Raw genomic sequence first — 14,428 nt, 5'->3', positions numbered from 1 at the left:
GCGGCTGAAGAAGAGATTGTAGTAGAAGATGAAGCAGAGGAAGTTGCAATGGACGAAGGGGAAATTGAGGAGGGAGAAGTTGTAAAGGGCTGGTCTCGAGTGTCCCCGGGGAAAACAAGCAGAAGCCCAACAGCAACAACTCCAAAGTATGGCCAAGAGAGAATTGCCACCCCATCGAGGTTCTCAGCGCTTAATGATGCAGACGACAACGGTGACTTGGTAATCAATATCAGCGATAGCAACAGGGGGGAAACTGTAGTGGAGGAGGATGATGAGGGCACCACAACAGAAGATAATCAAGAAGGCAAGGAGTTGGGGGAAAGAATTCTGAATGAGGAAGATAAAGAGAATACATCTAGTGAAACCGCTGTGATCGAGGATCAGTTGGTCTCCCTAGAAACGAAGACTTCGAGGGTGGAGCAAAATAAAGGGAATGGGAGCAATTCTGAGAAAGAGGAACGTCAAGGAACTGGTGTTGGTGGAGGGAGTTGTCTACGGCCTTCTCTTCCAAGAAGCTCCAAGACTAACCACAAGATCTTCTCTGAGCACACCAACAAAGACACTGACCCTGGAACTCAGGGAAAACGGTCTCGCAAATCATCTCAATGACTGGGTTCTTCTGGAACGTGAGAGGATTTAACAAGGAAGCTAAGCACAAAGTCGTCCGTCAATGGATACAGAATACGGGATTGCAGTTTGGTGGTCTGTTGGAAACTCGAGTCAAGGAGAGCAAATCAGCTCAAATTGTCTCAACAAATTTTCCAGGCTGGTCATTTGTAAATAATTACGAGTTTAGTAGAAAAGGGAGGATATGGGTTCTTTGGAGTTCGCAAGTTAGAGTGACTCCGGTTTTCAAATCTGATCAGATAATTACGGTTTCAGTTTTTGTGGAAGGGGAAGACGAGGAGATTCTCTGCTCCTTTGTCTATGCGGAAAACACTGCAGAGAAGAGAAAAGAGTTGTGGGAAGATATCAAGTCTCATCAGAACTCACCAATGTTCAAAAATAAGGAATGGGTAATAATGGGAGACTTCAATGAGATACTAGATGGGGATGAGCACTCCAGCTACCAAGATTCGGGTCTGACTACTCCAGGAATGCGGGACTTTGAGAGTGTTATTCAACATTGCAAATTGCTCGACATGGGATATCAGGGTCCGAAGTTTACTTGGTGCAACAGGAGGGGAGAAGGAACGGTCTGCAAAAAATTGGATAGAATTCTGGTAAATGAGACCTGGCTCAACCAGCGAACTCAAGCTTATGGCATTTTTGAGGCGGGAGGTTGCTCAGATCACCTTCGGGGAAGATTTCATCTCCGGGCTGAGGCAGTGGGAAAACGCAGACCTTTTAAGTTCTCTAATGTTATTGTAGAAACTCCGGAGTTCTTGGAAACAGTTTCAGACTATTGGAAAGACACAACGCCTTTGTTCCAGTCCACAACTGCCCTCTTCAGATTCTCCAAGTATCTCAAAGGCCTCAAACCTTTGATCCGAAGACTGAGCAAAGATAAACTTGGAGAACTTACGAAGCGGGTTAAAGAAGCTTACCAGGACCTATGCGAGAAGCAAGAGAAGGTGATGCTAGATCCCACCGAAGGAAACATCTTAACGGAGCAAACGGCAGCAGAGAGATGGCAGAGGATCTCAAATATTGAGGAGAAGGTCCTCAAGCAACGCTCTAAGCTCCACTGGCTACAAGTAGGAGACAGAAACAACAAAGCTTTCTACAATGCGGCAAAGGTCAGAGAAACCAGAAATGCTATCAGAGAAATCAAGTGTTCCTCGGGGAACATTGTCACTTTTCAAGAGGAGATCAAACACGAGGCTGAGAGATTCTTCAATGAGTTTTTGTCTTTGGAACCTCCGGGTATGGTAGAGAAGACAGTTGCTGATCTCCAAGATCTCGTACCCTTCCGCTGCAATGACGAGCAAAGGGCAATGCTGATAAAGCCAGTAACAGAGAGCGAGATCAAGGAGGTGGTATTTCGAATGCCGAGCGACAAATCACCTGGACCTGATGGCTTCACTACGGAGTTCTTCAAGGCGTCTTGGCCCATCATTGCTAAGGATTTGACAGCTGCGGTTCAATCCTTCTTTAGCAAAGGTTTCCTCCCCACAGGTCTCAATGCAACAATCTTGGCACTCATCCCGAAGACAGAAAATGCACAGGAGATGCGAGACTACAGACCAATCTCCTGCTGCAATGTCCTATACAAGGTCATCTCCAAAATTATAGCAAACAGACTGAAGAGCACACTCCCCCAATGCATCTCCTATAACCAGTCAGCCTTTGTTAAAGACAGGCTACTAGTGTAGAACTTGCTTCTTGCGACGGAGATTGTCAAAGATCTCACCTCGATGCGCTATGAAGATCGACCTTGCAAAAGCCTTTGACTCGGTACATTGGCCATTCCTGCCCCTAAGGGCACTAAACATGCCTGAGGAATTTGTTCACTGGATTAAGCTCTGTGTGTGCACGGCTTCCTTCTCAGTGCAAGTCAATGGCGAACTAGCGGGTTTTTTCCAAAGCAAGAGAGGTATGAGGCAAGGCTGCGCACTCTCCCCATACCTATTCGTCATCTGCATCAACGTTCTCTCACTGATGCTAGATAAGTCGGTAGAGAACAAGCACATTGGCTACCACCCAAGGTGCAAAAATATTCTCCTATCTCACCTGTGCTTTGCAGACGACCTGCTGGTGTTTACTGATGGCACCAAAAGATCTGTAGAAGGAGTGCTGAAAGTATTTGCTGAGTTTGCAGCCATATCAGGGCTCAATATTAGCTTGGAGAAGTCTACTCTCTACGTCGCAGGTATATCTGAAGCGGTGAAAGCAGACATTCTGTCTAGCTTTCCATTCTCCTCCGGTGATCTACCAGTTAGGTACCTCGGGCTTCCTCTTTTAACCAAACGCATGACGGTGAATGACTACATGCCTCTAGTCGAGAAAATCAGGAAACAAATGAGTAACTGGACAGGGAGGTTCTTGTCTCATGCGGGTCGACTTCAGCTTATTAAATCAGTCATAACGAGCCTTGCGAACTTCTGGATGGCAGCCTTCAGATTACCTGGCAGCTGTTTGAAAGAAATAGAAAGGCTATGCTCTGCTTTCTTGTGGTCTGGACCGAGTTTAGAGACAACCAAAGCTAAGGTAAGCTGGGAGGATGTCTGTCTACCCAAGAGTGTAGGCGGTTTGGGTCTCCGACCACTGAAGGAAATTAACATGGTTCACTGCCTCAAACTTATCTGGAGAGTCAGTTCATTTGGCCCCTCCCTATGGGTACAATGGATACACTGCTACCTGATACGCAAGGGATCATTTTGGTCGATTAAGGGAAGCGCAAGCTCTGGCTCTTGGGTGTGGAGGAAACTACTTAAGCTCAGAGACATCGCAAAGCCTTTTCTGAAGAAAGAGATAAGAAGTGGGAAACAAACTTCTTTTTGGTATGATCAATGGTCGAAGCATGGTAACCTTAAAGAAAAAATAGGAGATCGAGGTGTTATTGATCTGGGGATATCTGAGAATGCGACAGTGGCGGAGGCGTTGGGGAGACGCAGTAGAAGAAGACGTCATAGGCTGAGTATACTGAATGAAGTGGAAGAGGAACTAAACGCCCTTCGAAGCAGTGCTTGCCAGGAAGATGATATCACATTGTGGAGACAAGCTGATGACAATTTTGCAACCAAATTCTCCTCTAAGAGAACCTGGGAACAGATACGAGGAAACCACCATACCTGTACATGGAGCAAAGGAGTTTGGTTTTCCCAATCAACTCCGAAATACTCCTTCTTTCTTTGGCTTGCATTGCGTGGTAGACTTCAAACTCTGGACCGAATGCAACAGTGGATAACGGGACTCGACACCACCTGCGTCCTCTGTAACGACACACAGGAATCATGCTCCCACCTCTTCTTCGAATGTCGCTACTCAGAACAGGTGTGGAAAACGCTAGTAGGAGGAATGATGCAGGAGGGATACTCTGCAGATTGGAATGAGTTAGTTGAGATTATATCCAAACCTTGGCTTAATCCAACGATGACATTCCTCATCCGATACACTCTACAAGCAACTCTTCATGCGATATGGAGAGAAAGAAACTCGCGTAGGCATGGTCAACAGCCACATGATGCAGCTCGTTTGGTCCAGTTTATCGACAAGACAATCAGGCTTAAGCTCCTGTCTGTTAAAGGAACAGGGCACAAACATTTTGAAGAGAGTTTGATGGTCTGGTTTGGGTCTAGATGAGACTGGTAGTTTGAATCAAGTTTCTATTTTTTGATTATTTGTACAAAAAATAAAGAAGTAGCACTTGATGTAGTACAGTTTGATTGAATAAAATTTTACATTCATTCAAAAAAAAAAAAGAATGCAGAAAATGAGAGTTACGGGAAATCTACTTTTTTTTCTTTCGTTGCTTAATCATTTTGTTCCCTCAATTTCTATTTAAAATTAATCTTTTTCAACTCATAAGTAGGCATATTTTTTGGTTTTCAGTTTGGTTCCAGTTCACTTTTTGGTTTTCTGTTATAAAATATAGAACTGTTCGGTTATTTATAAATTTTGGTTACATTTTAGTTTATTTTTTTGTTTTCAGTCTAGTTTAGATACAATATTAAGAACCAAGTACTATCCAATAAATTTTGGATCCAATTAAGTTTCAGTTTGGTTCTGTTTTTTTTCAGAAAATTGCAGATAATTTGAGTAAGAGATCAGATTTTTTTGGGTAAAAAGTTGAATAATTCTGATAAATTTATATATTTTGGATAAAAAATATTTGGGTAGTTCGGGTTTTTGGATAAATATGTTAATTTTAAATATTTTAGATAAAATATTTGGGTTATCCGATTTTTTGTGTATTTTTCTTTATAAAATAGTATTTAAGTATATTTTATAATTTTTAAACGTAACTAAGTATAAATAATATTTTAGGCATATAATTTGTATTTTGAATATTCGGATACTTATTTGGTTCTCAGTTTGGTTTTAGTTTTTTTTTTGGTTCCATGGATATATAAAGCATTTAGATATTTGTGAACATTAGTTTGGCTTTCAATTAAGTTTTTTAGGTTCGGTTTTTAATTCTCGATTTATCGGTCTATGCCTACGTTATGACTGAAAACTTATAGCATGTACTATGTTCTATGCATTTTAATAGGCAAAATCGCATAAAAAACCTTGAGAGTGGCACGTAGTGACACTTTAAACGTTAAAGTTTTTTCACTAGCAGTTCAAACCTTCAAAGTGGCATATGTATCACAAAAAACCTTCAACTTGGCTTACTTGTTCATCAAGCTAAAAACTGACATGTACAACAGATAACTGTGATGATGTGTCGGTTTTTTTTGAAAAAAAATAAAATTTTAATTAATAAAATAAATATTTAAAAAAAATCAGAAAAATTAAATAAGAAATCAGATAACTAAATAACAATTCAGAAAATTAGAAAAAATTCAGAAAATTGAATAAAATTCATAAAATTAAATAAATTTCAAAATAAGTTATATTAAATTAAAATACAGGAAATTAAATAAAAATTCAATAAATAAATAAGATTAAATTGAAATACATAAAATTAAATAAAAATTCAGAAAATTAAACCAAAATTAAAGAAAAACCACAAAATTTTAAAAAAATCAAAAATAGTTTTTTTCTTAATATAAGTTTTTTTATAAAAACAAACCTATCGTTGTTGACAATAAAAATTTCAAACATATCACTGATGAAGATGGTGATTTTTCATATAACCATTAACAATGACGTTTTTGACATATCTCTAATGATAATTTCCGATATCATCGTTAAAATGATGGTTGATAAATCAATAATGATGTTTTCGATAACCATCATTCAAAATGATAGATATGTCAAAACGTCATTGTAAATGGTTATGTGAGAAACACATCGTTATTAGTGATATGCTTGAAACTGTTATTTTCAACAATGATATGTTTGTTTTTTATTAAATATCTTGGAATTAAAAAATATTATGATTTTTTTTTTATTTTGTGATTTTTATTTAATTTTTTGAATTTTATTCAATTTCTGTGTTTTTATATTATCTTATTTTTATTAGATTTTTTTTAATTTTATATAGTTTAATAAAAAATATAATTTTATATTAGAGATAATCTAAGACCATTTTTAACAGTTCCTTTTTTTGAAGAAAAACATTCTTCAATAATGCATCATTCTGAGGAAAAAAATAGGTTTATTTTATTCAAATTTGAAAGAATATTACTCGCAAACTCATTTTAGTGTTATATTTTTCATTTATAAATTGAACTTTCAATTTTATATACTTTTTGTATCTAAAAAGATTTAATATTTGTGTTTTATGCTTTAACAAAATTGTTAATATTTTCATAATACAATTCTGAGTTCTTATAAATAATTTTATTTCTTTTATAAATTAAATTATGTATATGAAAAAGATATAGTTAAAATATATTCTTTTAGGATAAATTTGTAATATTATTAAATAACAATCATTGTTAGAATTAATCATAAGTATTATGGAATATACTTACAATATTTTTAAATGGAAAAATAAAGGAAACCAATGGAGTATAATATAAACTCATATTTTGAGTTTACTTTATTTTGAGGAAAAAATGATGTTAACAATTGGAAATCCTTTAATGATACAAAATAGTGTAATGACTCATCGATTCTTCTTATGCACCACCGCTACAAGTAAATATGTGCTATTAGATTTGTGGTAAAATTAGAATTTCCGCTATATTCAAAAATAATATAGTTTGGCTCGTCCAGTACAAGCACCAGCTATCACTTGGTTTTATAGTTAAAAGTATATTAATTTATATTTTCAGTAAGGTTCGTTTTTTCTTTTCATAGAACGGTTATTCTAGTACTCAGTAAGGTTAGTTACAGACGGTTATAAGAAAGAAAAACGAACTTTTTGAAACATATATTATACCTATAGCCTACCTAGAAATAAGATGCTACATGTTATATGTGGACCTTATATATGTATTTTAGAATCAAACAACAATTAATCTTGTGTTTTACTCTTTCCTTTTTTATTGTCCTCCACTAACATAATGCGTTGTCCAGCAAATAATTATTTTACATGTAATAGCCGTGAGACACAAGCTTCTCAAATGGAAAAAACTTTCATATTTTTAACATTTCAAACATTAGAAGTCAAACATTAGAATTTAATCTAGGTTTCAGCATGAGATTGTTAATAATAATCAAATCGAATACACGCACACGGACACGGTTGACATATTTCACCAAATTGTGGTGTGAAATCATTAGTAAAATGAACAAATGAAAATGAAGTCGTGAAGAGAAAGAGACGATGATTAATCATGATATATGATCAGAGAGTGGACCATAATATGTACGAAAGCGACGAAAAAGTTTTAACATGTTTCGTTTTCTTTTACAAAAAAAAAAAAAGGTTTAACATGTCATCGATAAATCATAAAGCTCCGACTACAAGCACTATGTACGGTGTTCTTTTCAAGTCTTTGGTATATGGGTTTGGATAGCATTAATTAAAACAATGGTAGAGGTGATGAAGTTGTTTTATAGTATATGATTAAGCTAAAATACTGCATATACAATACGTTCACAGTCAGTCTTCTTCCATCTCAGAACTTTGAATACTCTGAAACTCTTGGCCTGTAAGGCACGTTTATTCTAAAGGCAAAAGAGAATTATTTCATCCCCAAAGTTGTATATCAAGCAAGATCATTAACTAATGGGGGTTTGTATCACTTACCGAAAGGGATCCAAGATCTATGTGATAGTTTGCTTTGATTTAGGTCTGAGAAATTCAAGTTTAAACTTATAATGTTTCATGATAGGTTTACTCGATTCATTAGCTATAAGAGTGCATTATGTGTGATTTATTAGAAGTACGTTAATGCTGATGTTCTTTGAGTTGCATATTTAGATTCTAGAGGATGTATGAGAAACATAAATGGTCAGAAATATGTCTACACTTTGTAGGGTAATAAACTCTCGTTGATATCCGCTACGCACTTTCGGTTTATAGAAGCTTTTAGGAATTGGAATTACCGTGTTTACACCATTGTAAACCATGTTGAGAATCTTAAAGTTAACGATGCAAAAGCTATCCAAGCCAAGCATCATGGCTCCAATTGTGAAGAACAAAGGTAGTCTATATAGCCAAAGACTCAACCAGAGAAGAAGCTTCTCAACATTGGACCGAAACAAAAAGGATCGGAAATTGAGCCAAATGGTGTAGAGGCCTAAAGCTTCAAATTCAGCAACTCGGGGTTGCTTTCTATGCAAGGTACTTAAAATCCTTTCATTGTCAAATTTATTTTATTTATTATTTATTTACAGTTACATTTGAGGAAGAAAAAGCCCCTGTGACGAAAAACAAAGCATGCCCAATGTGGAAAAACATAATTTAATTTTTTTTTTTGAAAAGATAGCAAGATCTTGAGAGAGAAGACAAAACTTTTGAACCGTTAATCCTGAACAGAACAGTGAAACTCTCTCCATGGTCAAGGACACACCGGACAGATGAGGCGCGTGTCAGGCACTGCGATCAATCGCGTGGCTCTGGGAGCGGTAAGACCCATGACGTCGCTCATGTCGAGCTCACTAGGTTTCATCCCGTCAGGCAACTTCCACGTGAAACAGTGAATGATGTTAGCCACAGCCACCTCCATCGCATAAAGCCCAAGTTGCATTCCAGGACACGATCTCCGACCTGCCCCGAAGGGTATAAACTCAAAGTTAGTCCCCATGAAATCAGGCATACCCGGTTCCATAAACCTAGAAGGTCGAAACGCTTCCGGGTCAACCCACAACTTGGGGTCACGTGCGATAGCGAAGGCGTTGATCATCAAGCGTGAGCCTTTGGGAACAGAGAAGCCTTGGAGCTTTGTGTCCTCAATAGCCTCGTGGAGGATGAGTGGGATCGGTGGGTGGAGTCTCATGGTTTCTTTGAGTGTGCATTTTAGGAACGTTAGTTGCTCGAGGTGGTTATCATCCACGCGCCGGTCAAGACCCACGACCTCGGTGAGTTCTTGTTGGAGCCGTTTGAGTTCAGCTGGGTTACGTAGAAGCTCTGTCAAAGCCCATTCGATCCCTGACGCCATTGTCTCCGTTCCTCCAAACATAACATCCTTCCAGTAATTAATAAAGTAAATTAATATTAGTTTTAAAAAAAATTAATATATCGAGCTACCATTTTAGTATATCGAGCTACCATTTTAGTTATCAAAAAACCGTTAAAAATCACGAATTTCAAATTCATAATCAACTGAAATATAATAATTTATACTCTGTACTACTTTATATTCCATCTCAAATCAAATGTATGATTCCGAACAGTGTAACACAAAGATATATATCACTTCCAAAACCAAAATGGTATTTTTATATACAAACAAGAAAAGTAATACATAAACTATCAACTTCTAATATACTATAAACTATCAACTTCAAATATTATCGAAACTATCAGTCATCCCAATATACTATAAACTATAAACTATCAACTTCAAATATTCTTTTAGTAAATTGGTCGAAATAATTTTAATTTGGCTTAAACATTATTACAACTAAACTATCTTATATATTTATAGAAAATGTGAACAAGGATTAAATGATTACTAAGAGGAAAATCAATGAATAAAAAAGGTAACGTTTTTGGCTTACCATGACGAGGGCTTTGATATTATCACGTGTGAGTTTTACGGTGTTCTTATTACGATTAGTTGATGAATCCTCGCTATAAAACGCAAGTAGATCATCCACCATATCTGTATCTTCATCAACGTTTACAGTCTCCCTCTTCCTCATATGCTCATCAATAACTTCATCGATGAACCCGTCAAGATCGTTACGAGCCTTAACAAGCCTCTTGTTTATCCCTTGAAAATCAAACCACCCTAGGAACGGTATAAAATCCGCGATGTTGAATGCTCCAAATAACTTTGAGAACTCTTGCAAGATCCTTATGAACTCGTCTTGTTCTGTCTCGCAGGCCGCACCAAACGCCGCTCGGTACGTTATGTTCCGTGTCAATGTGAAAATGAGCTCTCCAACGTTAACGGGCTTACCGACGTTGCTAGACAAAGACCGGACCATATTGTTTACTTCTTCACGGACCGAGGCCCATGACTCGGTCCGTTTCCGGCTGAACACCTTCATGACGCACACTTTCCTCATTTGTCTCCAAAAGGGTCCGTAAGGAGCGAAGGCCATGTCGGCTAGATCGTAGGTTAAGTAGTTTATGGCTACAGTCACGGGCCGGTTCGAGAAGCTGATGTCTTGGACTTGGAGGACTTGTCGGGCGACGTCAGGTGATGTGATGGCAAACACGTGATGAAATCCCATTCGTAAATGGAACAAACCACCGTATTTATGGGCTAGCTTGGCTAGACCATGGTGTGTGAGTTGGTCCATCATTAGCATATTTCCAATTACGGGTAGGCCTTTGGGACCGGGAGGGTAGAGCGGTTTAAACCATTGTGAGATGAGGTAGACTACAACTAGAAGAGAGATGGTGATAAGAAGAACTGACGGTGTGGGATCTATTACTTGGTTTAGTGTTTGTGATAACAGAGACTCCATTGTTAGTTTGTCAATTAATTTGAGATGATGTGATTATAAAGGCCAACGCTAGCTTTTATAACCATAACTTGGCCCCATTTATGAGTATATTTTTATCATCTTAACAATATAAAAACTTTCAAAGAGTGGACTTTTCATATAAAAGAATGAGTTGACTTTTGCAAAATGAACAACTTTTTTTTGTGGTAGATCATATATACAAAAATAACACGGCACTAAATTATGTATAGACATTGTTTTGTGGTCATATGTGAAACATTTTGTTATTATTCGGCATATTACTATTAAGTTTTAGCGTTTAAATTTTAATTATGATATACTGTTATTTTATTATTCATGTGACATGCCAATATAACTATTTCCATTTCCCATATCTAAGGTGGTCTTACAAGTGAAAAGGTTATCTACTTGTGCATTTACGTACTTAATAACGTTTTGAAAGGATGTACCAAATTGAAAATACATGTTAATTAAGAAAGTACAGCGCTATCTCATCATATCTTGCTTCTATAATCCAATTCGTCGTTCAAAAATTGATGGCATAACTAAGCAAAACGAAACAGAGAAGACTAGTGTAAAGTGCATACATATGGATTCACAAGCTCTATGAATGAAATAATTAAATTTTAGTAGAGTATTATATATTATATCATGGCAGAGTGACCAACTTCCTTGGCATGATTTAGGCCCCTTTTATGTACGTATGATGATTTGTTGTTGGCTTTCAACCACCAAGAGATCTAGTTATCTCCTTTGTATAATATTGATTAACTACATTCTCTTCTCTTCTACTATGTTGTAAACAGTGGTGGACGCAAAGCCAATGATATGGGGTCTTTTAATTTTTTATAGTTATTAGTATAAAACATAAGGAGTGCCGCCAAATGAAACAATATAATGTATAATTTTTATGTGCCCCATCTACATGTAATCCTGGATCCGCCCCTGATTGTAAAAGAATTAGTTGGTACTATATCACATTAAACAAACATAGGATTTAAGCCTTTGAATTTGCTCCAAAATTAAGAGACAGTAATCTTCAGATTTTTCTTTATATAAATCTCTACGAATACAAGAAGAGTTTTTTAGAGCTAAATACAAGTAGAGTTTAACATAACGATTTAAAAGAGCTAATTTTTTTTTGTAATAAAAAGGTAATAATTGTTAACAAAATGATCCTAAACAAAGAGCATGACTCATTTCCTCCAAAAAGTTGGTGACATTTCTCTCTCGTGATACCAACTTTGATTATGAAGATAATATCTACACGTTTACCGAAATTTGTGACAGAAAATGACATTTCACAAAAGAAAGCATATTACGAGAAATTGACAACAACAAATGACAACAGAATAGATCTCGAACAAAGATGTACAGACGTAACTCGAGCGAACCTGAGATTGTAAACAACTGATTGACTCTTAACTAAGAGGCCGAAAAGATTTATTAAGCAAGCTAATCAGCTGATGGGAATATAGTCATTTACTTGATGTTACAAAAAACAGAATTCATTTACTTTTTTATCAAGTTTTTTTTTCATGCATTTTTCTATTTGTTTGCGCCTAAATTAATCTCTTTTCTTTCTTTTTTTTTGGGTAAAATTTAATGAAAATAAAACATATTTTTTGGCAAGTGATTTGTATTAAAATGACAAATTCACTGTTATTCAAACATGAATTTTAAAAAAAAAACACTTAAAATCCAATGTTATTGAACTTGGCATTTCATAAAACACTTTGAAATCCACTGTTATTGAACAAAATGTAAATTGGAGATTTTAGAGTACTTTAATTGTTTCTAGAGTGTTTGAGGGGAGTTTCTTAGTTATAAAAATTAAAATCTAAATCTCACTGTTTTAGATGAAATTCTAAAGTGTTTTAACAAAAATCACACCAAATTCTCTAATTCTTCTGCAATCATCTACAAACTCATTAAAAATCAAATTACTTCAAATTTCAGATTCAATACACCCCTCTTAAGACTCAATAGAAGGACCCAAATTGCAAACGACTCGAATATGAATCGTCCAGGCCTAGAAAATACACTGGTGCTTGGGGTCACAATAATATTGAAATGGACCACTCTATAACGAGGACTTGGGGCGTGAACCAATATTTATGTAGTTTTCTACAACGTCATCTCCTCTTTGTGGTTTAGCTCCTTCAATATATATAAAAGATGGTAGGTTTCATTTGGGTAATGCATGTTCATGGCATGTGGCTGCTCATTTTAATTACATAGACTAATTTGCTTAGGTTTAGAAGAGTATAAAAACGAAGGGAATGGAGAAGGATTTTGATTGAGAGAAATCGCGATGGAGATATTGGTGAGAATGTCAAGCATTGTGGTGTGCTTGTTAGTTTCTAGTGCTGTGTTGTTTCTTTTGAGCTTAAGTTCCGTTCAAGGGCTACGTTATGGACCCCCGAGAAGATTCTTTAATGGTACTGATCAATCTTCCGATTTGGGATCCGGAAAAGCGTTTAAAAATGGTATGGTGAGTGCACATATCAAAGAGAGAAGAGTCCAAGAAAGTGATGGAGCAGGAGGAGGCTGCGAAAGCTGTAGAGGGAAAGAAAGAGACTGCGGTGGTTGCAACGGAAGAGATGGGAGTCCAGGAAATGGGGGAAGAGGAGGTCGTGGAGGCAAAGGTGGAGGACGAGGCGGCGGCAAAGGAAATGGAAAATGTGAAAGAGATGGCAGTGGTGGAAATGAAGAATGCAATGACCACAAAAGGGAGAAAAGAGATGATAGAAATGACGACAATGTTGGCGTTGGTACTGGTATTGGCATTGGCATTGGCGTAGGAGGTGGCCCTAGCAATGGACCCTCAGTAGGTGGAAGTGGAGGTGGTGGCGGTGGTGGTGGTGGTGGAAATGGAGGTGGTGGCGGTGGTGGTGGTGGCGGTGGTGGTGGTGGCGGTGGTGGTGGTGGCGGTGGTGGTGGAGGTGGAGGAGGTGGTGGTGGAAGTGACGGAAGTGACGGAAGTGACGGAGGTGACGGAGGTGACGGAGGTGTTGGAGATGGCTCAGGACGTGGATGGGGCGGTGGATATGGTGCGGGAGGCGGAGGAGGATGGGGATGGGGAGGGAACGCAGGAGTGTGGGGTCCCGGAAATAGCGGTGGTTGTTGGTTTCCCGGTTGTAATAAAAAGTCAACGAAAGGTCAAAACTAATTAAACATGCTAAGACTATATATTTTACATGTCATGGGTTACATAACTATTGAATTTCAATACATGATTCTTCTTTATTTAGTTTCTTCGATGCTGCTGGGTGCTTATAAATGGATATTCAACAAAATAAATGAATAATAACACTATTTTCATTTGCTTCAAAGGTTATGAAAGATATACCCTCAAATTCAATCTTTAGTTTTAATATGTAATCAAATGTTTTGATTTATATGACCGAAGAGATGTTTATTTATTTTCGTATTAGGATGAGTTGAGACGATCGTAGCGTAAATTAAGTTGGTGTTGTGTTAAGTTAAAGAGAAGTTGGAAACTGGTTGGAACAATTTAATTAGAGGTTTAGTCAAAAAAAAAACAATTTAATTAGAGGTTAATCATACTTCTTATAATTAACTAAGATCTAGTCATAATATCTCTTATATATTAATTGAAAATCATTAAAAAAATTGTAATCTTCGGTTTGTACTAATTAAAAAGAGATCTTGCTTAGGTGTCACTTAATTAGAATGATAATTTAGCTTACGTGACATCTTAAGAATCAATTGAAAAAAATGTTGGTCCAAAATCCAATTACTAAAAAAATATTATATTAACCCAAAATATAAGAATCGTGTATTTTTTTCCTTAAATAAAAGCTATAAAATTACCTAATAT

The 14,428-nt window shown here is 36.7% G+C and overlaps 2 protein-coding genes across 2 annotated transcripts; one reads left to right on the top strand and one right to left on the bottom strand.

Annotated features, from left to right (window-relative positions):
* Positions 1-6,265: 6,265 nt before the first annotated feature.
* Positions 6,266-10,913, bottom strand: LOC106350523 (cytochrome P450 84A1-like). The gene is made up of 2 exons (XM_013790397.3): positions 9,667-10,913; positions 6,266-9,131 (listed from the first exon to the last, which is right to left on the bottom strand). Exons 1-2 carry the CDS (start codon positions 10,582-10,584, stop codon positions 8,505-8,507), a joined length of 1,545 nt encoding a protein of 514 aa, XP_013645851.1. The 5' UTR covers positions 10,585-10,913; the 3' UTR covers positions 6,266-8,504.
* A 1,911-nt stretch (positions 10,914-12,824) lies between these two features.
* LOC106350526 (ctenidin-1) lies at positions 12,825-13,465 on the top strand (the record flags this gene model as incomplete). Its single annotated transcript, XM_022688447.2, has 1 exon — positions 12,825-13,465. A coding segment is annotated over exon 1 (567 nt), but the record flags the coding sequence as incomplete, so codon positions are not given.
* Between the last annotated feature and the right edge of the window lie 963 nt (positions 13,466-14,428).

The sequence above is a fragment of the Brassica napus genome, chromosome A6 (genome assembly GCF_020379485.1).
Source record: "Brassica napus cultivar Da-Ae chromosome A6, Da-Ae, whole genome shotgun sequence".
Taxonomy (NCBI): Eukaryota; Viridiplantae; Streptophyta; class Magnoliopsida; order Brassicales; family Brassicaceae; genus Brassica; species Brassica napus.
The sequence above is the reverse complement of the archived record's forward strand: the minus strand, read 5'-3'. Positions and strand labels throughout refer to the sequence as shown.

Bases quoted from the DNA above. Each gene is read 5' to 3' on its own strand.
- LOC106350523 (XM_013790397.3), bottom strand. From the start codon at position 10,584: ATGGAGTCTCTGTTATCACAAACACTAAACCAAGTAATAGATCCCACA. The intron at 9,132-9,666 runs GTAAGCCAAAAA...AATTACTGGAAG, and splicing joins ATATCAAAGCCCTCGTCATG to GATGTTATGTTTGGAGGAAC.